General features: G+C 36.8%; 2 protein-coding genes across 3 annotated transcripts in view; both read left to right on the top strand.

Annotated features, from left to right (window-relative positions):
• Nucleotides 1-18,737, top strand: part of LOC133852532 (UDP-D-apiose/UDP-D-xylose synthase 2-like) — a gene marked incomplete at its 5' end in the record, with an annotated part of 35,914 nt that extends 17,177 nt beyond the window's left edge. The window contains 2 exons of the mRNA XM_062289297.1: nt 18,383-18,518; nt 18,615-18,737. Coding sequence (XP_062145281.1) covers nt 18,383-18,454 — 72 coding nt within the window. The remainder of the gene's footprint in view (nt 1-18,382; nt 18,519-18,614) is intronic.
• A 3,993-nt stretch (nt 18,738-22,730) lies between these two features.
• Nucleotides 22,731-27,533, top strand: LOC133883033 (pentatricopeptide repeat-containing protein At4g02820, mitochondrial). 2 transcript variants are annotated; one of them, XM_062322210.1, is made up of 3 exons: nt 22,731-22,788; nt 22,977-23,443; nt 26,239-27,533. In XM_062322210.1, exons 1-3 carry the CDS (start codon nt 22,743-22,745, stop codon nt 27,493-27,495), a joined length of 1,770 nt encoding a protein of 589 aa, XP_062178194.1. In that variant the 5' UTR covers nt 22,731-22,742; the 3' UTR covers nt 27,496-27,533. The 2 variants fall into 2 exon arrangements, with proteins under 2 accessions (XP_062178194.1, XP_062178195.1); XM_062322211.1 differs by having other exon boundaries at nt 22,745-22,863.
• The last annotated feature ends 230 nt before the right edge of the window (nt 27,534-27,763 follow it).

The following is a 27,763-nucleotide window of genomic DNA, read 5'->3' as shown; positions in this document are numbered from 1 at the left end:
CATCGATTGAATTACAACAAACATTAAATAAAGATCATCAATCTAAAAAAATAAATTGACGTGGAATTTGAATATATATATATATATATATATATATATATATAAGAACAATGAATCTATGAATATCATGAAAAGAGTATAGGTGTTATCATTGATGAGGTTTCATCATCAACCTTAGTTGAGGATTTTAGCCTCTCATGATTAAAAACACCAACAATTCGTGAAATGAAATCATGAAATAATAAAAGCGAAGAAGAAAAAGAAGAACATAAGTTTTTTTTTTAAAAAAAAAGTAAAATTAAAACAATGGGAAAGAAAGGAAGAACGGAAACGAAGTAACAATAAACAAAAGATAAGTGATGAGAAAGAAAGAAAGAACGAAAATTAAATAAAAATTAAGCAATAAATAAAAATGAAAAGAAAGAAGAACAATTGAAATTTAAATAACTTAAAATTAAAAGAAAGAGTAACAACTTACAAAAGAAAAGAAAAGAGATAAGACAAGTGCTCTGAAGAGAAAAGTTGATGCCCTAAGTGGTACCTAACAGGGGGTATTTATAGCAGAAGATTAGGTTAAACCAATCTTTTACAAAATGACACCTCTACCCCTCTAAACCCTAATAGAAGAAAAGAACGCTAGGGTTTAGGGCCATATTTTCAAAATGGTACCTCTACCCCTCAAAAACCCTAATAAGATAAAAGAATGCTAGGGTTTGGAGTGTCTGCAGTCGACAGGAACAAGGAAATTCGCGCTCTTATATTGCGAGGCATTTATGACGTGGCAGACATTCGAATTGGGAAAATTATATTTCACAATGATTTGTAGCATTTTGAATTATTTTTCCAACGCCGCTAATTTCACTTCAATCTGATACTTGAGCTAAAAGTTATAATCAAAATACTATGACTTGTGCAGAACTTGAAATTTAATCCAATCCGATTTTGACTTCCAAAATTTGCAATTTTTTTTTTTTTTTCACTTTAAAACTACGGTTTTCTCTTCAGGATCTGCAAAATAACAAAATACAAAAACTAACCAAAAATATTAGAAAATAACAAAACTAAAGGTCTAACTAATGCAAATTAAAGGGTCTAAATATACAATATTTGGCACTCATCAAATACCCTCAAACTTACATTTTGCTAGTCCCTTAGCAAAACAAAATGAATAAAATCAAATCAAATCAAAGTAAGAAACATAAATCCGCTTCCGTGGGAAAAACGATTGCATTTAGCGTATGCAATAAGCCTTTTAAACCTCTAGGACTCCCTAGAGGACGAGTGAAGTCTCATGAGGGTTTGTCAGAAATGATACCCAAAAACATTTTAAAGCACTATGTTGTTGTTAAGATAAAAACTTCCATACAAACACATGGTTCATACATCATTAGTAGGCTTAACAAGGCGAACGTCACAATCACATCAGCCATCACAAATCAATTAACTCATAGCTGGAAAATCGAGAAAAGACATGTTCCAATAAGTGCAAAGTGAGATTTAACATAGACTCATGAGGTTTCAATTTCTAAAAGTTTGTGTACCCAAAATTCATAGGATTTTTATTAGATGAAAACAACCAAGGCTGTAAATTTTTTTTATTTTTTTTTATTTTTATTTTTTTATTTTTATTTTTTTTTTATTTTTTGTGTAGGCCGTGCAATGCTTGACTCCCTTAAGCTTTCTAATTGACCTATGTAGCGAGTGTTGGGCCAATGACTCCCAAACCAGATGGTTTTAGGGCACTAGATGTAGACACATCCCTAAGGGCTTAATTACTCAAGTCAACAAGGCTACGAAGCCAAACTAGCCATACAATCAATCAAATTTAAATTCCGCATCTTTTTACGTGAACACTCAATGCTTAATGAAGCAAGAGGCCCGGTTACTCAATGAGAACTCAAATTGATGATACAGCCAAGGTTTCATCTTAATGAGGCAAGAGGCCCGCATCTTTTTTTAAAAAAAAACAGCCAAGGTTTCATCAACAAATCATCCTACAAATCTTATGATACACATTCCTCAATTCAAATTTCATGCCCCACCAAACCAATGCAAGTGTGCTTGTGAATTTCAACTAAAAACAAGTGAAGTCTCTCAAATCCAGCAGATGAGTCAACAAATTCAAATTTCTAATGATATGCAATGTTCAGAATGTTAAGCAAACCAATGATATGCAAACCATAGTAAGATGTAATAATGCTCAATCAACAACATAGCAATTTTTTTTAAAAAAAAAATTTATGATAACAACAAAATAACAAACAGGGACAGAAATACAGACAGGGATAGAAATGCCTACCTCACCCCCAAACTAAAATGACACATTGTCCCCAATGTGACCAGAAATACAATACCGATTGGGTGATGCAAGTCGAGTATAGCAAGGCTCCCCCAAACTTGAATGGCAGACATGTATCCTAAAAAATATTATAAAAACAAAAACAAACAAACAATCAAGTGATAAGTGAAAGAATGAGGGTTGCCTCCCACAAGCGCTAAGTTTTAAGTCTTCAGCCAGACTTTCCTCTAGAGACAACAGTTACTCGGAATAGCTTGGGTCCTCCAAAAGAGTCGTCTCAATCTCCGGACTCTTCAACTCCAGGAATGGTTTCAGCCTTTGCCCATTGACCTTGAAAGTCGTACCATTTGTAGGATCCTCGATCTCAATGGCCCCATAAAAAGAAACAGAGCGAACAATAAATGGGCCCGTCCATCGAGATCGGAGTTTACCCGGGAAGAGATGCAATCGTGAATTGTAGAGAAGGACTTTCTGACCAGGCTCAAAAGATCGTCTCAAAATATGTTGGTCATGGGCCCTCTTCATCTGCTCCTTGTAAGACCTCGCACAGTCGTAAGCATCATTCCTCAATTCCTCCAATTCATTGAGTTGGAGCTTCCTTTGTGAACCAGCCTTTGTGAGATTGAAGTTCAACTGCTTGATGGCCCAATAAGCCCGATGCTCCAGCTCCACCGGAAGATGACAAGCCTTGCCATAGACAAGCCGATATGGGGACATGCCAATCGGGGTCTTGAAGGCTGTGCGGTATGCCCATAGTAGATGGTTCAAGTGCAAAGACCAATCTTTCCGTGAAGGGTTTACCGTCTTCTCCAAAATTCTTTTGATTTCCCTATTAGATACCTCCACTTGTCCACTGGTCTGAGGGTGATATGGGGTTGCAACCTTGTGGGTGATGAAATATTTCTTCATCAACTGCTCAAAGATCCTGTTGCAGAAATGCTTGCCACCATCACTTATGATTGCTCGGGGAGTACAAAAACGAGCAAAGATATTATCCTTCAAAAACTGAACCACTACTCTATGGTCATTGGTCTTACAAGCAATAGCCTCCACTCATTTGGACACATAATCCACAGCAACATGGATATAAAGATGGCCAAAGGAGTTTGGGAACGGTCCCATAAAATCGATGCCCCAAACATCAAAAATCTCAACAATCAGAATGGGGTTGAGAGGCATCATATTCCTTCTAGAAATACTCCCTAGCTTCTGGCAACGCTCATAAGAGGCACAGTAGGTATAAGAGTCACGAAACAAGGTGGGCCAATAAAATCCACACTGCAAAATCTTTGCAGCGGTCTTCTTAGCACTAAAGTGGCCCCCACAAGCATGATCATGGCAAAAGGAGATGACATTAGCTTGGTCATGCTCAAGGATACATCTCCTAATGATCTGATTAGGACAATACTTAAAAAGGTAAGGATCTTCCCAGAAAAAATATTTCACCATGGCTAGAAACTTTGACTTGTCTTGCCATCCCCAATGTGAAGGCATGTGGCCCGTGACAAGATAGTTGACGATATCGGCAAACCATGGTGAAGGAGTATGAGCAATGTGCATCAATTGCTCATCGGGGAAGGTCTCAGAGATGGGGGTGGCCTCCTTAGTAAAATCAATAGTCAGTCTGGAGAGATGGTCGGCTACCACATTTTCAGAACCCTTTTTATCCCGTATTTCGATGTCGAACTCTTGCAGTAGTAGTATCCACTGGATGAGACGAGATTTGGCATCTTTTTTGGAGAAAAGATACCTCAAGGCTGCATGATCCGAGTAGACAATGACTTTGGAACCCAGTAGGTATGATCGAAACTTATCCAAAGCAAATACGACTGCCAACAACTCCTTCTCCGTGGTTGAATAGTTAAGTTGAGCGTCATTAAGAGTCCGACTCGCATAATAGATGACATAGGGGAGTTTGTCTATACGCTGCCCCAAAACAGCTCCAACGGCATAGTCCGAAGCATCGCACATGATCTCAAATGGAACACCCCAGGTGGGTGGCTTGATGATGGGTGTGGACGTCAAAATCTTCTTTAGAGCCCCAAATGCCTTCTTGCAGTCCTCATCAAATATAAACGGGGTCTCCTTTACCAATAAATTGCATAAGGGCCGGCGATTTTGCTGAAATCCTTGATGAATCGCTGATAGAACCCTGCATGGCCCAAGAAAGAACGAACCTCTTTGACAGTACGTGGAGGTGGAAGGTTGGATATCAGATCTATCTTTGCTTTGTCCACCTCGATCCCACGATGAGAAATGACATGTCCAAGCACAATCCCTTGCTTTACCATAAAATGGCATTTCTCCCAATTTAGCACCAGGTTCTTCTCTTTGCACCGTACTAGGATCAACGTGAGGCGGTGCAAACATTCCTCAAAAGATGAACCGTGGACAGAGAAGTCATCCATGAAGATCTCTAGAAATTGTTCTACCATATCGGAGAAGATGCTGACTATGCACCGCTGAAAAGTAGCGGGTGCATTGCATAACCCAAAGGGCATGCGACGATAGGCGAACATGCCAAAAGGGCAGGTGAAAGTCGTCTTCTCCTGATCTTCGGGGTCCACAGGTACCTGGTTGTATCCAGAATATCCATCCAAGAAACAATAATAAGCATGCCCCGCCAAGCGTTCCACCATTTGATCGATGAAAGGGAGGGGAAAATGATCCTTCCTAGTGGTGGCATTCAATTTGCGGTAATCGATACACACTTTCCATCCTGATTGAACACGAGTTGGCACTAACTCACCATCTTTGTTCTCCACTACCGTCAATCCAGCCCGCTTCAGCACAACATGAATTGGGCTCACCCACTTGCTATCCGAGATTGGATATATGATGCCTGCATCCAATAACTTGATCACTTCAGCCCTTACTACTTCTTGCATAGCTGGGTTGAGCCTTCTTTGCGGCTCCCTCGATGGTTTGGCATCCTCCTCCAAGTGTATCTTGTGCATAACCACCGAAGGACTGATTCCTTGGATATCTTCAATGGTCCAACCAATAGCCTCCTTGTGCTCTCTTAAAACATCTAGCAATTTCTCCTCTTGAGTATCAACTAAATCTGAGGCTATAATCACAGGCAAAGATTCGGCTGGACATAGGAACTTATACTTAAGACTGTCAGGTAATGGCTTAAGTTCCTTCTTGGGAGGCTTAGGAACTTCTATCTCATTTTCCTTGCTGCTCTCCAGAGGAGCAAACTCTAACATAGCATTTGCTTGCTCAAGTAACTTATCTAAATCTAAATCTTCTCCGAATTGAGCAAAGCATGCCTCCAGGGGGTCCTCAATGCTTGTTTCATCAATAGTATCCTCGATGGTCTCCTCAATCAAGCATGCACTTCCAATCTTAGTAGTCTCTAATGGCTGTTTGCTGATGTCGAAGATGTTCAGCTCCACTGTCATGTTGCCAAAAGAGATCTTCATGGCCCCTGTCCTACAATTTATGAGGGCGTTAGCCGTGGCTAAGAAAGGACGCCCTAGAATCACCAGTATTTGAATCCCTACATTCTAGACCGGCTCTGTGTCTAGCACTATGAAATCCATGGGGAAATAGAATTTATCCACCTTAATCAAAACATCCTCAATGATTCCCCGTGGTACCTTCACTGACCAATTAGCCAATTAGAGCATCATAGAGGTAGGCTTCAATTCTCCCAACCCCAATTGCAGGTAAACCGAATAAGGCAGGAGGTTGAAACTTGCTCCAAGATCTAGTAGAGCCTTCTCTATGCGGCTAACTCCTATCATGCAAGAGATGGTCGGACATCCAGGGTCCTTGTGCTTGATGGGCAGTTTGCATTGTAGGATCGAACTGACATGCTTAGTCAAACATACCTCCTTCGGGACATTAGTTTTCCTCTTCACCGTGATCAAGTCCTTCAAGAACTTGGCATAAGACGGCACCTGCTGGATGGCATCCAAAAATGGGATGTTGATCTACACTTGCTTGAATACCTCCAGAATGTCCTCGAACTTCCCTCCTTTCTTGGGCGCAAGTAATCTGTCAGGGTAGGGCGCCTTAGGTATAAACGACCTAGGAGGGGTCTCATCAGTGGCTGTAGATGGTTCCACATCTTTCTCCTTCGTGCCACCGCTTCTTTGCTCTTGTTCAGCAACAGGGTTCTCTTCAGAAAGACCCACTTGGTTGTCCACTTGTCTCCCTGACCTAAGTGAGACAATGGCTTGAACATGCTCTTGCCCCTGCACCGCATTGGATGAACCTCCCCCTTGAAACTGCAAACTTGGATTTGGCATGGGCTGGCTGGGAAGCTTCCCCTTCTCTCTCTCACCCAATTGATTTGCCATTTGCCCAAGTTGAATTTCCATCTTGGCAATTGCTTCAGAGTTCACCATGGTGCCATTCTTCACTTCATTAATAGATTGGGTGTTCACCAATGTGGCATTCTTCACTTCACTGATAGTTTGGTTAGAAAACTGGATGAAGGCTTTGAGAGAGTCCTCTAATGTGGAATGTGAAGAAGAGGCTGGGGATTGAGTAGGAACTTGGTATGCTGGTGTTGGCGGCACTTGACGACCCTGAACCGATTGATGGAATCCAGGGGGGTATTGATTATGGGCTTGATAAGGGGACCCCCCTTGATTCATTGGTTGATTCTGCTTCCACGAAAAATTAGGATGGTTTCGCCACCCAGGATTGTAAGTCTCAGAGAATGGTCCATTGGATTGCTTCCTAAAGTCATTGAAAGCATTGACTTGTTCCAGTGATGACTCAACAAACGTTGGCAAAGAAGGACAAGTCTGTGCCGAGTGAATGGGACTAGCACAGATGGAACAACAATCCACGTGGAATGGGTTCATCGAATTGATGGATTTCCCTACGACAAGGGCATCGACCTTCTTAGTAAGGGCATCTAACTTCATCTTTAGCTCCACATCTTCCTTCACCTCATAGATGCCTCCCTTCTTTTGGATGCGAGCTGATCTATCCCGATAGCTTGAAAAATCCCATTGTTGGGAGTTATAGGACAATTGATCCAAGGTCTGATATGCTTCTTCTCCCGTCAAACTCAGAAATGCGCCTCCATTCATTGACTCAATCATGCTGCGGCTGGATTGAGTCAATCCTTGGTAAAAGAACTGCACGAGTCTCCATTTCTCGTATCCATGAGGAGGGCACTTGATCAACATTTCTTTAAATCTTTCCCAACTCTCCGAAAAATTTTCATCCTCCTCCTGAGTAAAAGAGCTTATTTCCTTTCTACATTCATTCACCTTGGACATTGGGAAAAATTTGTTTTAAAACTTGTTTAGCAAGTTATCCCAAGATGTGATAGAACCAGGCATATTTGAATCCAGCCATGCCTTGGCTCTATCGTGAAGAGAGAATGGAAAAAGTCTAAGATGTACAGATTCCTCAGAAAAGTTCTAAAATTTGAAAGTAGCACAGATATCTTTGAACTTTTTTACATGGCTGTAAGGATTTTCGAGATCTAAGCCATGGAATGAGGGCAAGAGTTGGATGACATGCGGTTTTAGATCGAAGTGGGTGGCATTGGTGGGTGGCAAAACTATACATGACGCAGAGTTCGTCGCAACAGGTGCAAATAAATCCCTGAGTGATCTAGTGTAGTCCACATTTTCCGCTCTTGGCTGCTCCACATTTACATTGGGATTTCCTTCCGTGTTGTCTCCCATCTCAGAAGTTGTTCTCCGCTCAACTTTTGCTTGGACAGGTGTTTTGCGCTTTTTCCTAAACACCCTATCCATATCGGGATCTATGGGTAACAATTCTAAGTTCAAGGATCTCCAACCAAGCATACAAAGTTCCAAACAAAATTTAACCACAAAACAAACAAGATAGAAAAGAAGGACAAAAATTAAAAAATTAAAAATAAAAAATAAATAAGATAGAGAAAAGAAATTGCAAGTAAGGTAAACAAAATTCTCCAAGGTGCAATCTAGGTTAGTTCCCAGGAAGGTGAGGAGGGTCACACCGGACACACTTAAATCCCAAGACCTTCCTTGCCAGAATTTGCCTTGATTTTGCCCCTTAGATAGTTCCGTAGACCCACACTAGCAAAGTCTTCTCTTTTCTCTTATTTTATTTTTATTATTTTTTTAAAAAAAAAATTAAAAGAAAAATAGTACAAACAAAATGAATAAATAAAAAAAAATCCAAGACTAACACAAATGCATACAACCAAACAAAGACATTGAAACTTACAGGTTTGGACCAATTTTTTTTTGGCAAAAATTTTCTGCTACTGAACTTCTCCAAGTACCGCCTCCTGTGTTCACAAAATTCCGCACAACCTGAAACAATCACAGAACAGAAACCCTTGCTGTTTTCTTGTGTTTTTTTTTTTTTTTTTTTTTTTCAAAGAAATAAAATAAAAAGATTGAGAGAGAAAAAAAAAAAATCTAGTAGAAAAACAAAATTAAAATAAACAAAACTTGATTTCTTTCTTACAAATCAGCACCTCCCCGGCAACGACGCCAAAAACTTGATGTGCAAATTTGTTTAACTCGCAAGCGCACGAATCGTATGTAGTATAGTACGTGCAAGTGCGAGGTCGAATCCGCAGGGAAGTGTGTGTGAAGAAAAGAAAATCACTTTCTATTTAAATAAATCTTGTTTTAACCTAGACCCAAAGATTTTGGAATTTTTGTCAACAAAATAATAAACAAAAAAAAACTAAATAAGAACAATTTATAAAGAAAGATACTAAGGTATCGGAATTCATCAAACCAAATCAAACACCCTACTGTTGCATTTTATTCATAAATTCAATTCAATGGGCTCAATAGTCAAATTCAAAACATGAAAACATTTGAAGAAATCAATTCAAACAAATCACAACGATTATCCCTTTTTAATTGAAATCATTTATTGTATCCGGAAATCACAATAGATATCTCAATCTCAAAGAAATCAATCGATGTATCCATCGATTGAATTACAACAAACATTAAATAAAGATCATCAATCTAAAAAAATAAATTGACGTGGAATTTGAATATATATATATATATATAAGAACAATGAATCTATGAATATCATGACAAGAGTATAGGTGTTATCATTGATGAGGTTTCATCCTCAACCTTAGTTGAGGATTTTAGCCTCTCATGATTAAAAACACCAACAACTCGTGAAATGAAATCATGAAATAATAAAAGCGAAGAAGAAAAAGAAGAACAGAAGTTTTTTTTAAAAAAAGAAAGTAAAATTAAAACAATGGGAAAGAAAGGAAGAACGGAAACGAAGTAACAATAAACAAAAGATAAGTGATGAGAAAGTAAGAAAGAACGAAAATTAAATAAAAAGTAAGCAATAAATAAAAATGAAAAGAAAGAAGAACAACTGAAATTTGAATAACTTAAAATTAAAAGAAAGAGTAACAACTTACAAAAGAAAAGAAAAGAGCTAAGACAAGTGCTCTGAAGAGAAAAGTTGATGCCCTAAGTGGTACCTAGCAGGGGGTATTTATAGCAGAAGATTAGGTTAAACCAATCTTTTACAAAATGGCACCTCTACCCCTCTAAACCCTAATAGGAGAAAAGAACGCAAGGGTTTAGGGCCATATTTTCAAAATGGCACCTCTACCCCTCAAAAACCCTAATAAGATAAAAGAATACTAGGGTTTAGAGTGTCTGCAGTCGACAGGAACAAGGAAATTCGCGTTCTTATATTGCAAGGCATTTATGACGTGGCAGACATTCGAATTGGGAAAATTATATTTCACAATGATTTGTATCATTTTGAATTATCTTTCCAACGCCGCTAATTTCACTTCAATTCAATACTTGAGCTGAAAGTTATGATCAAAATACTATGACTTATGCAGAACTTGAAATTTAATCCAATCCGATTTTGACTTCCAAAATTTGCAATTTTTTTTTTTTCACTTTAAAACTATGGTTTTCTCTCCAGGATCTGCAAAATACCAAAATACAAAAACTAACCAAAAATATTAGAAAATAACAAAACTAAAGGTCTAACTAATGCAAATTAAGGGGTCCAAATATACAATATTTGGCACTCATCATTTGCACACAAACACACACTAGGTTTAAATTAGAAGTCAATAAATATTTTCAGCCTATGCTTCTGGCCGCTAGAGTGGACGACGATGGGGAATGCAGCTGAGAGGCGCATGTCTTGAAAAAAGGAACGGAGTTGTGTAGATCTGGCTCCAAAGTTGAAGACGAAAATTTGAAAAAACTGGCCAAACAACCTCCGTTAAATGACACGATCACCACCACACCCCTAAGCTGGAACACGTAGATTTGAGCCTTCCTACCAGAAACAAAAGAAAGAGAAAAAAAAAAAAAAAAAAAACACAAATACAAGCCTCTATAGCCTAACAAGGCTAGGAGATAGACAGCCACCACCGGATCTACCGGGGGGAACAAAAGCTCCACAGCCCTAATGGCTGGGAGAAATCTAGCCTCCACTGAGAAAAATTCAAGGAGGAAACAAAACACCTTAGTCTAAGAGGACTAAGGGACAAGACAAGAGCCGGAGGGAGGGAGGTCCAGCCTCCCTCCCCCAGCAACAAGCTCTCCCACAGAAAATCTCTCTCTTGACTTTTCTCCTCTCTAGGTTCTCCCGGTTCTCTTTGCCCTGAAACTAGGTTTTTAAAGTAATCACATTTCTAATTGAAGAAAACATGAGTCCTTGTCATGGCAAGAAAAGTACATGTAAGAGTACCAATAATAGGATTAGCCATCTCCAACTCTATCAAGAACTCCTTCAAAAGGTGAAAAGACAAATTGAACACCCTCCACCACCTAAACAACCAAGTAGCCTCTATATCTATTAATCACTTCCTGAAAAAATACAAATTGTCACAACCTGGTAGCTAGCTATATCCAAAGTAATGCATGGCTTCTTTTCAAGCTCATTCATCTGTCCAAGTTGTCAAAGATTGGTGAAATAAAGTTTTTTGAAACCCCTCCCCCCAACCCTTTCTTTCTTCATTGTATGATATCTTAAGAAAAAGCTTAGGGGGGTATAACACCAGTGATGATTTTTCTACATCACATTACCCTACATCAACTCTACACCAAAACACATAGGGTGTGGGACCCATGCATGTAGGTCCCATATATGTGGGTTCCACACCCAATGAGTCTTGGTGTAGATCCCTATTAGATGTCAGTTTACAGTCCCAAAACACCTGACGTTAGTCCAAGACCTACTTCAAGATCAATAAGGACCAAACAAGCATTAATCACAAACAACCAAAGAGCCATTTTGGGTTCAATTGCATGATTGCATCGATGTACCCCACCATAAGCAAAGTCCACGACACCAAATTGGGTTCATGCATTTCATTGAAAAATGTTAGAATATACAGAATATATATTTTTTATATTTCATATTTACAGGTTAATTGTAATCAAATCATGGTGATTTGATTATCATATTTTGTATTTACTCTAAACCGTATAAATAGGGACCTTTGTATTGTAGACAAACAAGTCAATGAGCACAATGTAGCCTTTAGGGCTAATTCGTAATGGTGGACGTAAGTGTCTAAAACCAAACCACCCATAATTCATTGTGTTCCTTTCTCTCTATTGTTTCCGCATTAATTATTCTATTATAGATTTCTTCAAATATACGAAAAAATATAATATATTTTCCATATATTCTAAAAGAACAATTGGGGGCCCATCAATGCTTCTGCCATGGTGGTCGGCCTACTAACAAATTTTTCAATTTTTTTTTAATCATTTTTAATTTGTTATTATTTTCCAGTTTTAAAATGTACTATTTGAAAAAGTAATTTTTAAAAACGCAGTTAAGAGTTTGGTAAAATTACAGTTTGACCTTTAAAATCACAGGTTAGCCTTTAAAATTCTGCGTTTTAAAAAAAAAAACACATTGCCTGCAATTTGAAAATGCAGTTTTCTGCATTTTCAAATAACAATTTTTTAAAAACGCAATTCTCAAATAATTTATTTTCTGCAATTTAGTTTAAAATCACTATTTTATTTATGAAATTGAAATCTCAAATTCACCCTAATTCATGGCAGTAGAATAACCCTTTTTGGGCCTCCACAAAAATATTTATCTTCCCCGGCACAAAGGGATAATTGCACCACTGGTTCCTAGGGTTGGCCTAAATTATGAATCACTCCCTGAACCCGTTTTCTGTCCACCAAGTAAACAAAGTCCGTTAGTATATTACAATATAAATGACATTTAGAGATTGTCTCACTATTTATATGATGTGGCAAATTAACGGATTTTGTTGACTTGGTGGACGAAAAACGAGTTTAGGGAGTGATTCGTAATTATAGTTTACCACAAGGACCCTCCATGAACTTTTTGTACTATAGGGAGTGATTTGTAATTTAAGCCAACTCGAGGGACCAGTGGCGCAATTATGTGTTTGCTGAAGTCATCAACAAGTTCTACAATTGGGATTTGTCCAAGAAATAATATCGCGTGCCCTATCATGATGTATCTCAATGCCAAGTACAAAAGAAGTTTCTCCAACATCTTTCGTTTCAACTATTTCATCAATATGCAATACAAAAAAATAAATAAATAAAAAAAAATAAAAAATAAAAAAAATTAGCACACTAATGTTGAGATATACGCATTAGTCCACTATGTTTTCAACAAAACCAAAAGATGTCACAACTTCATCAAATTTTAAATACCACTACAACTGTATTTTTTTTTTTTTTTTTCGTGAGCGTGTATGCTTGTTTGAATGGAAGCCCATATGTACATTTCTTCAATTTAGTCAATGCCTTCACTTTAAGTGAACCCTTTTGTTACCAACATTGCTTTATGCGGTTAACCTTTTTCCTTCGAATCCATTTTAGTCTAAGGTTATGTTTGGTTCGCGAGATGACTATTCCATTAAGAAAATGAATAACAATTACAAAGAATGAAAAGATGGTGGAATGAAATAGCTATTTTTATCCCATAGTTTGTTCCGCTCTAAACATAACCGCAATTTTTATAAAAATGTGAGTGTCTCCTCCAAAAGCTTTTTTCTTTCATGGCAAGCAACGTCAGACAAGCTAGTTTCAAAGTGGAATGAATGAATGCCTCCATTGAATGAACCCCAACGCCTGAGAAGCAACGTCAAGTAAAATTGAATGAATACCTCTATTCAACCAAAACATGATTCACCCGCAATGCAAATTAGAATAGGAATTCAAATGAATAAGTTCAAGAACAAATTCAATTCACTGAGAAAGAATATAAACAAAAATCCTATCCTAGAAATAGTGTGCAACCAAATAAAAGAATAGTTATTCCATTCTAAGAGTCTGTTCCGCATATCAATCGAGCCCTAAATCCCATTTACAATCAATCGGTTTCACATGTGAAGGAATTTCAACAAGTTCCCAAACACCACTATGTTCCGTAGACTACATCTCGTCTTCCATAACTTCAAGCCACTTACTTGATTCAGGACTTGCCAAGGCTTGACTGAAAGAGACAAGATCAAAGTTGTGACCAACATTAAAATCATTTTCCAATACATAAACATAGTATTCATAGGATTAAAATGTTTTCTTAACATCCATATGATAAGAGTTTTAAATCAAAATAGGCAACACTCACAATTTTAGCTACGCCGGAGTAAAAAGAAGATAGAAAAATGAGAGAAAAAAAGGAAATAGAAGAGAAAAGCTTATTACAAGAAGAATCAGGCTAATTTTTGGGCGGAATAAGTTAGATAATTCGACTGGAGTTAGTTCAAAATCAAACCAGCCAAGTGCTAGTGGGCCTCCGACCCATTAAACTAAACCACCTCCTACCCGATCGAAAATAGGTTTTTGGTCGAAATATAATTGGAAAACCCACGACTTGACCTAAACGCAAACTTGGCCCAACACACATGCTTATATGATTTTAGTGTCATTTCTTTTATTCTTTTTTTTTTAGCTTAATTTTTTAGGCCGAAATATATATAACCTCATTGTTATTGAAGAAATATATATAACCCGCTAACCTTCACTATTATTGGCTCTTAATTATGGTGATCAGTCTGACAATCGATATCATCTCCTAAGAAAAGAATGTCCATAAATGAAGAAAAGGATAAAGCAGAGAATAAAATAAAGGAGCATAAAAAAATATATAAAAGAGGGAGAATAAAAAAAAAAAGAATAGGGTGAAAATTAAACAAAGATAAGGATAAAGGAAGAGAATAAATGAGAATATAAAAAAGAAAAAGAAGACGTAGAAACAAAGAAAATAAGAAATCAAATTTTTTATAAACCACCTCTGTCATAGTTTCGGCACAACAAATTTTTATTTTCTTGAAGCTCTATAGTATAGTAAGTACTACACTCTCTTGTTTTTTCTACTGATATCTCTTATTTTCAGTTGTATTATTTTGTTCTAAAATAATACACGTCATATAATGTCCATCTTTTCCAACAGTTTGGAGTTTGAAAATCATAAAAGCTACCCATTTTCCTACCTAAACTTTGGAGATTGTCGTGTGATCATTATTGCTCCACCGATCTTTGAAAGCGTACGTAGTCTTAATTTTCTAATATAATTATAGTTATCATTGACTTAATTAATACTTAATTCAGTCGGTCTCCCACTCTTACTAACTTGTGATTTCATTTTTTGTTACCATATTGATGTCAAGCATCATTCATTGTCATGTTTACGTCAATGGAAGACCTTCTAATCTCTCTTAATTAAATCTCGTACTTTATTAATTACCGAAGTTAATTGGGATGTGGTTGCGGATAAGAATCATAGATGTATTGGAATTGGCATTGTTGTCAAGGACTATTAAGGCATTTTCTTAGTTACACGTAGTACTACTAAAAACGTGTTAGCTGAACTAATTGTGGTTGAAGCTTTGGCTACTTTACAAGCTGTAGAGTTAAGTAGAGAGATGAGTTTTAATGACATTATTTTGGAGGGAGATACCCTATAGATTGTAACTGCGATTAGAGCGGATGGGAATAATTAGAGTCAAATTTGACATAAATCGACGTGTTTTGGTCTAGATCTTACCTCGAGAATTATGCCTAGGCATTCTTTATGTTCACTCTGTGAGAGTATGCAATGACTATATGAGACATAGGCAAACAAAAGGTGATCATAAATTTTTGAGAAAATTTATGTCATGTTTTCTAATGTAAATGATTTGGAACCACTATATGTCAATAATTTTCAAAGATTTTCGAACACCAAAGCTTATAATAGTCTAGTAAGAAACTCCTAAGAGAAATCATTATCTAATGGTTAGATAATCAATTATCTTAAAAGTTTAAATTGATAAAATAAAAATAAAAATTAATGATAATCATTTAAATTCTGTCTCCATCGGGCGTGTATTAAAATAATACACGCGTATTGTGTTCTCCTAATGCAAAACCCGTGAATGAGGAAGCTGAATGACCAAAAGGGTATTCGAATTCTAACCCATTCTTCCAGTACGCATTAGGGTGGGCAATTCGGGCTGGCCTGTTAGGTTTGGATCAACCCGCTTGACCTGCGAACCCGATTAGGCCAATCCGAATCTGACATGATTATTAATTGGGTTAAAACCGTAACCCGAACACAACGCGACTAACCCATCGGGTTACCTGACACGACACAATTAAACAAGAGGGTCATGTTAACCTGACACGACCCGAATTTTTTAAAGGCTATGACACTTTTACTATTCTATTTTTTATATATATATAAAATAAAAAAAAAAATAAAAAAAAAAATAATAAAAATAAAAAGGAAGAAGAAGAAGAAGAAGAAGAAGAAAGAAGCAAACGGGTTGAACCCATCAACCCGCGGGTTGGTGGGTGACTCGATTACTAAACAGGTTGTAAACTGGTTGGCGGGTCAACCCGTGGATTGACCCGCCAACCCGTTTATAATCGTGTTAGTAAACAGGTCAACCCGCCAACTCATTTAGCCTAAGAGAATACCTTCTATCAGGATGGGCTGCAAAACCCTCCTTTTACAGCAACTAATTAAAAGAGGACAACTCATCAAAACTCACAAAATGCAATAAACACAGAATCACCAGATTCTTTTTGAAACAAATTAAAAACTCACATGATTTAAGCGTTGCCTTGCCAGCCTTTGAGCAAGCCACCTACAGTTGCCTCCTCCGCCGACCATCGCCACTGTACCGCCCCGCAAGCCTAAGCAGAGCACCGACACTTCAAGCTATTCAAGCGGAGGTACGACAAGTTTTATGGGTCGTAGGAAGAGAACGAGCTCAGGTTCACGGTGTTCAGAGTGAACCCGCGACCAGCGCGTAGGCACTAGAAGATGGACCCGTCGGCGACCCACGACTTGACCCAATTCTCGGACCTTACCCGATCTTGTCGACCGAAGATCTTTCGGCCGATTTTGATTGGAAAGATCATGGAGCTGTTTCCGCCATCAAAAATCAGGTACCCATTTCTTAAAAAAAAAAAAAAAAAAATTTTTTTTTTTTTTTTTTTTTTGTGAGCTACTTTAGGTGTGTAAATGTTTGGATTTGATTTGTTTTTAAATTTAAATTGGAAATTGGTTTTGGTGTTTAATTTGTGGGGTAATATGTGTATTGACGTTGATTGTGAATGAATTAATAGTTGTTTTGTTTGTTTATTTATGTGTTTCTATTATTATTTTGAGTAGGGTTCGTGCGGATCATGTTGGAGTTTCAGTACAACTGGGGCCTTGGAAGGTGCTAACTTCTTTGCCACCAGGAAGCTTGTTAGTCTTAGCGAGCAACAACTTGTGGGCTGTGATCATGAGGTTTAATTCTTTTGCTCTCCATATCTCTCTCTGTTCCTACAATATGCTTAATGTAGAAGTTGATGTTGGTTGATTTGTGTTCATTTCTCCAACCCACATAAACGTGCATTTGGGTATTTTAGGTGTGAATATCTAACTGCTATGTAATTGACAAGTGGTTTTGTAGATCTTGGTGTTACTCTCGCTTCTGAAATTGTGAGAAAAATTTAACATGGAAAGTAGTTTATTTGCACTACTGAGGTTGGTTGGTATTGTCTTTAGTTTGGGAATTTATTAGGACTAAACCATTTGCTCTACATATTGAGCCATGCTGACAATGTTGCTTGATGGGTACCCTTTAGTTAGGCAAGATTCAGAATTTAAATACTGCACTTGTTTTGAATAAAGAGTCCCCTTTTTTTCTTCACCAAAGAGAAAAAAGTATCGCAGCTATCAGATTAATGAGAATATAGTGAATTGCTTTAAGTTAATGTTGTTTTGCATTTACCTTGCTTGCATTGAATTGAGTCATTGTATGTGCTATCTGTTGTAGGATCCTGAGTATTATGTTCTTAAAGAAGATACCTCCCCATGCATTTTTGGTTCTATTGAGAAACAGAGATGGTCCTATGCATGTGCAAAGCAATTGACTGAGAGGCTGATTTATGGCTAGCTATCTTTTCCATTGGCCGGGCTGCTTATGATCAGTACTTGTAATGTATATTTTGACTTCTTGTCTTATTAATTACAGTTGAGGGTGTAGAGAATGGTCTCGAGTTCACAATTGTGAGACCCTTTAACTGGATTGGACCCAGAATGGATTTCATACCCGGCATTGACAGTCCAACTGAGGGTGTTCCAAGGGTTCTAGCATGCTTTAGTAATGTATGATCAGTTTTTGTCATATCTTTAGTGAATTTCAAGATTTTAGATTTCTGTTTTTCTCTTTTGTTTTGTATTTTTGTTGTAATCATGTCCTTTCTTCTTCATGTTACAGAATCTCCTGCGGTGTGAGCCACTCAAGCTTGTGGATGGGGGTGAATCCCAAAGAACTTTTGTTTATATAAAGGATGCAATTGAAGCTGTTTTGTTGATGATTGTGAGTTTCGATATACTCCCTTTCATTTTAAATTAATATTTGATATACAAAAGATGTGGCTGAGTGGTGTAATGATCCTTTTTCTTTCAGGAAAATCCTGCTAAAGCCAATGGTCACATTTTTAATGTGGGCAACCCTAACAATGAAGTTATAGTTAGGCAGCTTGGTGAAATGATGATTGAGGTGAAGGGTTGTGTTGGGTGTATTTTTTTTTTGGTTTAATAGAAAAGCATTAGTGGCTTTTAATGGAATTTTTAGGATATGAGAATTAATGTTCTTGCACTGTGCAGGTTTATTCGAAGGTAAGTGGGGAACCTCCTCTAGAAGTACCTACTGTTGATGTGAGCTCCAAAGAATTTTAGAGTGTGGGATATGATGATAGTGATAAGAGAATTCCTGACATGACCATAATCAACAGGCAGCTTGGTATTGATTCTTATCTTCTTCTTTATATATATATATTCTAAAGCGTTTAGATTTTTAGGAGCATTGTGAGGGAATTTAATGGATTATGAATACCAGGTTGGGACCCCAAGACTTCGCTTTGGGACTTGCTTGAATCGACACTGACCTATCAACATAGGACATACGCTGAGGCTGTCAAGCAAGGCATTGCAAAACCGGCTGCCAACTAAAGCCAAAGGGGATTCTTGCTTATGTTGCTGCTGTTTAGCAATTCTTTCAAAAGAAGTCGTATAATATATGTTGCAACTAGTTGTGGTGAAGACAAAAAAATGGCAAATGGAATGATTTTGTTTCAAAAATAGCTGAAGCCATCACGGCCTTGTAACTTCAAAAATTTATTTCTAACATCTGATTCAGGTCTCAATTCAGCTTCTATGCCAATGAATTGTAAAAAGGAAAACTATATAATATGTATAGAAACTGAAGTAAACAAAATTATCCAGTAGTCAAATACAAAAAGAAATAATCACAGCAACTTCAGAGAGTTCCATAATCGTTCATCCTATCTACACCAATATTAATTGTATCCAATGAAGATACAGGATATTGAGACATGACAAATGTCATTGTAGAGGGATATACCATAGTTGGCAAGGAGCACTGTAAATTATTTACAAATAAACAAAAGTTAAATAATAGATATCTTCACTATTAATCAAATAATCACATATTACCTTGGTAGAGAATATGTTGTCATGAAAATTTACCTTTACTAAACTTTGTTGGTCTATCGACCCTAAGTTATCCAGCCTCAAATTTGCGTTGACAATATCCCTACTGAAAAATAGCATTTTGAAAAAATATAAAGTCAAAATACATTTAATGTAAAGTATTGCAAATAAAAAAAGAAATTGTAAGAATACCTTGCTTATGTGACGGACAATTGCTTCTCATATGCCCTTTTTTTTTTGCAAATGCTACAAGTCCTTGTGGAGGCTACTTTTTTTTCTTTTGGATGTTTTTGTCTCAAAGATTTGGGCCGTCCTCTACAAGGAACATTTACAGGATCTTGCAATGTGAATGTAATGTTTGACAATACTTGGCTATTTAATACAAGACCATTGGCACTTCCTACATCACCATCCTCTATATCTTTATCACAATCATCATCCATTGTCAAAAGCTCATGATGAAGCTTTTGTAAACCAATGCCAACATGTTCATACTTTTTTTTGGAATGAGACCCCAATTCTACAACATCATCGAATTTCAACTTTAAGGTATTTCTCATCAAGGTAGAAGAATTTTGTGTCTCTACTTGTATTGCATCATTAGATATGCCATGTATAATGTGACTCTTGGCATTGATCGTCCATCTTTCTAAAACATAATGTTGAGGAAGAATGTCCACCAAAGATTTCTTCAAAAAAACTTGAAGAATGTGCCTACATAGTATTCCAACAAATTCAAACATATGACATGTACAAGTAACTTTCTTTTCAAGAACATCAAGTGCAACTTCATAAAATGGACTTTGTCTCTCATGATGGGTCACTCTATATATCTTCTTCCCGATGTTTAGATGAATTGTATTTTTGACTTTTAAATTGCTCTTCTTAAAACATCAAAAATGACTTTCTTGTGTAAACCTTTGCTGCCTCAGCTTCCATCTTGTAACATGCTTTTAAAATTTTGTTTAGAAGTTTTTGTCTTGACATCTTTTTCTTTCTCTTTAAGATAACGTGCATTCAATGCTTTGTCATACTGATGGACAAAGTCACGCACATTGTGCTCGAACGAATATAATATTTAAAAAACTTATTCATACTCTCACTTCATTGAGTTGTAGACATGCCGGCACGAAATGTGTTTCGTAAGTAAGCTAGTACCCACTTTTCACGACGCATATATAGTTTATTCAACCAATCATTCTCTCTCAACTCATACTTGCTTACAAGAAGACTCCATTCTAACTCAAACTCTTCAAATGTGAGTATGTCATGAATACAATGATGAAAATCTACTTGGAAAGATGGATATTTATTATATATATGAGCAAAGTGTTCTGGAACTTTTTGTAAAATATGCCATAAACACAATCTATGAGTGGTATTTGGTAGTACTTCTGCAATTGCCTTAGCCATAGCCTTGTCATCATCTGTGATAATTGTAAAAGGAGCACGTCCGAGCATTGCTGTAAGCCATGTTTTCAACAACCATGTATAAGATTCAGCCGTCTCAGTTACGAGCAAAGCACATCCAAACATTTGAGATTGATGATGATGGTTGACTCCAGTAAAAAGAACAAAAGGCAACTTATAACGATTTGTCAAGCAGGTAGCATCAAAAGTAACAACGTCCCCAAAATACTGGTATGCAGCTCGTGATCTAGCATTTGCCCAAAAGCAATTTCCCATGTATCTATTTTCATCTACTTTGATTGAGAAAAAAAAAAACATGGGTTTTTGCATTGGCTCTCAAGAAAATAATTGTACATTCTTTGTGCATCTCCATTTCCAATAAGATCTCTTCTTCTATTGCCCAAATAATTTTCAACATCTTTAGCAATACACCCAACATTGTAGTCACCATCGGATTCTTTACTCAACACTGACATTATCTTCCTTGGAGGTACATCGGACTCATTGAGCGTATCTATAAGATTTTTTTGGGCACGTGTCACCACTCTATGTTCACGAAGAAAACGTGTACTTTTAGGAGTAAGGAGCTCATGATTATGTTCAATTACGAACTTACTTACAATCCATCTTAAACCTACTTTCTTTATACCCATCATTGCTTTACATCCTACCCTTGTTTATGCGGGCTTCAAATTTATATGGATTTTCTTTTGATAGCTCTTATGACGAAATCCTTCCCTTGAACAAGAATAATCTACCCCAATCAATAACGTGTCTCCCTTCGATAGTTGAGTATGATTTTTTCTAATGCTAAAACCTTTTTTCCTTGCATAAGCATTATAACATATACGAGAATCTTCTACCTCATCGAATTCCAAACCAAGGCATGGTTCCAAAGGACCATTATATGAAGAAGAATTGGCAGTTGGCTGCTTCAAATCATTCCCAAGCAAGTTTATATCATTTTGATCTTCTATCATTTCATCATCAAGATGTAAATCCTCAATAAATTCATCACCACATTAGTTTATTTGCTCACAAAGTGGTTGACTTTGCTGCTCCTGAACTTTATCCATTCTTCACCTAAAATGAAGTAATGTACCATTACTTTTTGGAATTGAGCCTTGCTAAATTGTACTGTGATAATGTTGTAAATTGAGACTGTGTCAATTATGGAGTACTATTTCAATTCCATAAACCATATTTACCTCCTAGAAGAAGCATTAAAGAAAAAGTAATAAAGATGGTAACGGTAAGAGAGAAAGAAAGTTAAAAAATAATAAAATTAAAAAAATATATTATTAGTAAAAATTATCTTTGTTCATGAGAAGAGGACAAAAATGAAAGAAACAAAAGTAATAGGTTTATTCTGTTCATGTCATCTAATCAGCCATTAGAAATCCTTGTTCATCAATAATTAAGATTTGTTATATGTTATAATAAAAAGAATTCTTATCTCTTAAGATTGCACATAGATCTTTATTTAATTTGTATTAGCAATTATAATAATCTTAAGATTTGAATTTATAGCCAGTACAAACTTGCTTTCATTATCTTTAATTGAATAAAATTTATGGAAGAAATTAGAATTGCTTTCCTGCCTTCTTTATAAAGCAAAAGGCCAAGATTTATTTATATACAACTTGGGAACAGAGAAGCAGCTTAAAAATTTCAAACTTTTATCCAATCTCTCTTTGAATCTCCAAAGCGCTTAGTCCACGTGAAAACAAATGAGAGAAAAAGAGTTTATTTAAAAAGAATACCTATTTAACACAAAGCTCTACTTAGACCTTCAAAAAGCCAAGATTTTTTTTGTCTTCACTCTAAAACCTTCAAACTCCACCCACTAAAACCATCGGCAGATTCACAGTTTTCGATGCAGAGACTAACAAGCGAGAGGGAATCCCGATGTGTATGAGCAAGTGGAGTCACTCCACACTCTGAGCTACTCAAAAACATGTTCGGACACTTTAAAATTCAAGGTCCCTCGAATTTGGGTTGGAAATTCCATGAAATTATTCCCCGACATATATATATATATATATATATATATATATATATATATATATATATATATATAAGCACTCGTACATGCATATGGATCATGATCATCTACAATTATTTATTCGGATTTGAGAGAATTCAAGCAGGTAATTGCGAGATACCATTTATGGGACCCATCTGACCGGATAAGTGGTTATACAACTCAATTTTTATTTAGTTAGGTGAGCCCTATAATTAATCTCTTATAATCACCCTGCCTGAATTCTCTTTAGATTTAAACAAATAATTTAAGAGGATCATAATCTATGCATTACTGTTGTGATTCAATCTGTAGACGCAGTAGCCCAAAACCAACTGAAAAAAGGCCAGGGCAAGCCTAAAGATAGATGGGCCTACCCTCACTCCACCTATATTGTGTACAGCCCATGCCCAGTTACCCCACAACCCAGGCTCAAACTAAAAGGTTGCATCGCTCACACACACCGAGCCGTCAAAGTGGTGTTACTTTCATTAGGCATGTTGCTCCGCTACATCAGCGCTTCCATTGGCCGCGTCCGCCACTTCTCCGCGGCTGCGGAGGTGGAGAAGGCCGTGACGAGAGGTGGGGGAGCCACCAAAATCTCAGGCGGTGGCGGAAGAGACACGCTGGGCCGGAGGCTTCTGAGCCTGGTGTACTCAAAACGCAGCGCCGTCATTGCCATTCGGAAATGGAAAGAAGAAGGCCACACGGTCCGCAAGTACGAGCTCAACCGCATCGTCCGCGAGCTCCGCAAGCTCAAGCGCTACAAACACGCCCTCGAGGTCTATTTCTTTTACTTTTTTTTTTCTTTTTTCTTTTTTTTTTTTTAAGTTGCTGCTTTTCTTTTCACTCTCTTTATTTTCTTCTTGAGATTCTTTAACTCGTTTGGCTTTGTAGTGGGCAAGTGATTATTGGTTGTAGTTTTTGTTAGAAATAGAGTCGGGGGTTTTAGGATGATGGGTTTTGAGGATTTCTAAATGGGGTTGTGGTTAAAAGTTTGAGAAGTTGTACGTTGCGAGTGGTTTTGTTAGAGATAGAGTTGGAGGTTTTGGAAATGATGGGTTTTGGGGATTTCTATATTGGGTCAGATATGAAATGTGTACAACTTTGTATAACTCTTTGTACAACTTTTTTTAAACTAACCATTGGATCAGTTTTCTTCCACGGGGTCTTACATATTCTATGGTTGATTTTAAAAAAACATTGGGTTGTACAAAAGGTTATGGTATCTCCCCGTGATGTGCCTCGAGATGGCCGTCTCCACCTTGATGGTTAGTATCAATGTGGCAATTCGTTTTTGTTGAGGGGTTTGATTTTTTCTTGTTGATCGTTTGTATGGGAGAATTCAATTACGTGTTTGATAGCGGGGAGGATTTGGTTTACAGGTTGAAGGGTTGGATTTAGTGTTAAAGTCACAATTTTTGGAATTTTCTGCTTAACAAGAGTGATATTATGAAATGGGAATGCAGGTTTCCAGTGTCCAGCTTTATGGTTTACAGGTGGGAGTTGTATAGGAGAAGAGTTAGGGTGTAAAGAGAGGAAGAAAGATGAAGTGAGCCTAATGTAGTTATGTGCAAAAGGTTTGAAATTTACATTCTAGGTTCTATTATCCTTAATAGTCCTTGCTCCAGTTCCTTTTATGGTTAGGATTGAGAAAATGAAATGCGTAATATGCAAACCGCTTAGCATGTGCGCTGGGATGGTGAAATGTGTAACTCTTGTACGTCAAAGGTAAATGAGCTCATAAAGAATGCTAATGGGGTTCATAAGTATTGCAAACCCAACTCCACTCCTTTTTTCTGTTAATGCACTCAAGCTAGCTGCATATGCTGGCAACCTTTCACAATAACATACTCATTAGCTAGCTCCTCTGTCGTAGGAGGGAAGAGTACGTATAACCTTCATATGCCCTCGCATTTTATGTTGAAGTATGTGGAATTATAATATATGTTATTAGCAGTTTCAAGCTTCAAAAGTGATAGAGTAGGTAAGATTTTGAAATTCTGGTTCCTGGGAAAGACAGTTGGGACGTAAAATATGAAACCATAATTGTATCAGGGATTTCTAGAGTTGGAAGACATAGCCCTCCTTTGGGCACACTCTTGCAACTGTTGTGTGGATTATGATTACAGCTTTTAGGGCTTAGCAATGAGTACTAAGCGCGCACGCGCTCGAACACACAAATATATATATATATATATATACTCCAGAACCTCTTACTGGAACTTTTGCAATGTAGAAGATCCTTCTGTTGGTGCCAACAAGACAATGGTAAGTGAATAGAATTTAGGCTTTGAATGTTTGGTCGCCAAGAAATTAGAGGTCTGTATTAAGGTGTCATGCTATTTTGTGAACTGTTCTGTAACTAATGATGGGGAGGCTCTATATTTGCATTTCCACATCCAGCTACTACCAATGATGAGGAGGCTCCCTATATTTGTATTTCTACACCTTTTGTACTTGTGTCATTTATGCATAATAACTACCAGAGATTTCTAGCTTGTTAATGTATACCATTGGGCAGTTAGTTTACCATACATAACTACATCTTTGTTATACATTAACAAACACAATACATCTTTGTTATGTTTGTTAATGTATGATAACTACATTTTTATGCATGATAGCTACATCTTTGTTATGTTTGTTAATCTATTTGGGTAAGTGTATTGTGTTTTAGGTTTGAAAAAGTGTTTTGATGTGACATAAAGATGAGAAGTATTTTTACAAGTGTAATATGGTGGAGTTCACATTTGAGAAAATATTTTCTATAAAGTACACAATTATTTTGAGAAAACTCAATCAAATGTAGAGCTGACTTCTTACTATTAAAAAAATTATTTATTTTTTTAAAATGTAGCCATGTGTCCATCCTTATTTTTATTTTTTAAAGAATAAGTTAGCTCCAAGCCTCCTACCTTACAAAATTTAAACATTTGTTTTCTCAAAATACTCCTACAAGAAGGTAATTAGACAGTTTTATAAAAAGTGCTTTGTATTTTGAGAAGTGTTTTGTGTTTTGAATTGTTTGTTAATGTATTTGATATGAGTGAGAAATTCAATCTGTAAACAGAAAACAAGAATACAGTGCGTTTGCAAACATAGCCCTTGTTTTTGTGGTAAATTATTTTATAATGAAGGTATTTATACTATTTGTTATAACCTTACCTACAATCTTAAATGATCCAATTTTGAGTCTATACAAGTATGTTATATATTCATTATACGCATACACACATCTATATCAAGATTCACAATTACAAGAATTCAAGCTATATTTATCACATTAGAAAGAAGATTCCCTTGCATTCTTTTTAAATACTTCAAATGTCATTATTACAAAGTTAAGAACAACACTGTAAAAAATGATAATAATAAAAAATTATACGAATTTATATGAACCGAACCGAGTTTATACAAGTTTGGCTTATTTAATATACCTAAATTTTTGTTCAAACCCAGTTTGTTACAAGTCGAGCCCGATTTGATTGCAAATAGTTGGCTTGATTTACCGTCCTAATTGTGTCCTTCCCAATTGGGCAGTTAGTTTATCATCTTGATTTGATTGTTTATGCAGATATGTGAATGGATGAGATTACAGCAAGATATCAAACTGCTACCAGGTGACTATGCTGTCCACTTGGACTTGATTGCAAAAGTCCGTGGTTTAAATAGTGCAGAAAAGTTCTTTGAGGATCTTCCTGATCGGATGGCAAGCCACCCCACCTGTGCGGCTCTTCTCCATGTCTATGTCCAAAACAAATTGTCTGCCAAAGCTGAGGCTCTGATGGAGAAAATGTCAGAATGTGGTTTCTTGAAGAATTCCCTTCCTTACAACCACATGCTTTCTCTGTATATCTCAAATGGGCAGCTAGAGAAGGTTGCTGGAGTGATTCAGGAGCTCAAGAAGAACACCTCACCGGATGTTGTTACCTACAATTTATGGTTAACCGTCTGTGCATCCCAAAATGATGTTGAAGCTGCAGAACAAGTTTTCCTTGAGCTAAAGAAGGCAAAAATAGATCCGGATTGGGTTACGTATAGTGCACTAACCAACTTGTATATAAAAAGGGCACTCCATGAAAAAGCATCGTGTACTTTGAAAGAGATGGAGAAAGAGGCTTCTCGGAAAAATCGAGTTGCATACTCTTCTCTTCTTAGTTTGCATACAAATATGGGGGATAAAGATGGAGTTTGTCGAATCTGGAAAAAGATGAAATCATGCTTTCGCAAAATGAACGATGCTGAATACACTTGCATGTTATCTTCACTTGTGAAACTTGGGGAATTTGAAGAAGCTGAGAATCTCTATAGTGAGTGGGAGTCAGTTTCTGGGACTCGTGATGCTAGGGTTTCAAATATACTTCTTGCAGCATACATCAACCGAAACCAGATGGAAATGGCCGAAAGCTTTTATAATCGTATGGTCGAAAAAGGCGTTACTACTTGTTACACTACTTGGGAGCTTCTGACATGGGGTTTTTTGAAAAAGGAGCAGATGGAGAAGGTTTTAGATTATTTCACGAAAGCTGTTGGTAGCGTAAAAAAATGGGATCCCCATGAAAGGTTGGTCAGAGAAATGTTTAAGAAGCTTGGGGAGCAAGGCAATGTTGAAGGGGCAGAGCAATTGTTGGTCATTCTACGAAATGCTGGCCATTTAAGCACTGAGGTATACAACTGCCTGCTACAAACTTACGCAAAAGCAGGTAAAATGCCACTTATAATAGCAGAACGAATGGAGAAGGACAATGTTCAGTTGAATGGGGAGACTCATAACCTCATAAAACTAACTAGTAAAATGTGTATCAGTGAAGTTTCTAGCACTTGTTCTTAACTGGAGTTCGATCAATGGAAGAATTTAAATTTTGCTGAGTTTTATTATTAAAGGCTAATCTTATGTATCAATGTGATCTTTTGTGTTGTCTATGAATGACAAATTCCGAGCAATCAAACTATAATCGGGTGACAATGCAAACCTTTTGGACGGGATTAGGATCTCTAGCAATTTTTCTTGCCAAATTCTAGTAATTTAGGTAACACATTGTGAGAAAACCCATATATATATATATATATATATATATATATGACTTATTTATTTAAAT

Source organism: Alnus glutinosa, chromosome 12, assembly GCF_958979055.1.
Source record: "Alnus glutinosa chromosome 12, dhAlnGlut1.1, whole genome shotgun sequence".
NCBI classification, from domain to species: Eukaryota; Viridiplantae; Streptophyta; class Magnoliopsida; order Fagales; family Betulaceae; genus Alnus; species Alnus glutinosa.
Note: the sequence above shows the minus strand (reverse complement) of the source record. Positions and strands in the feature narration are given on the sequence as shown.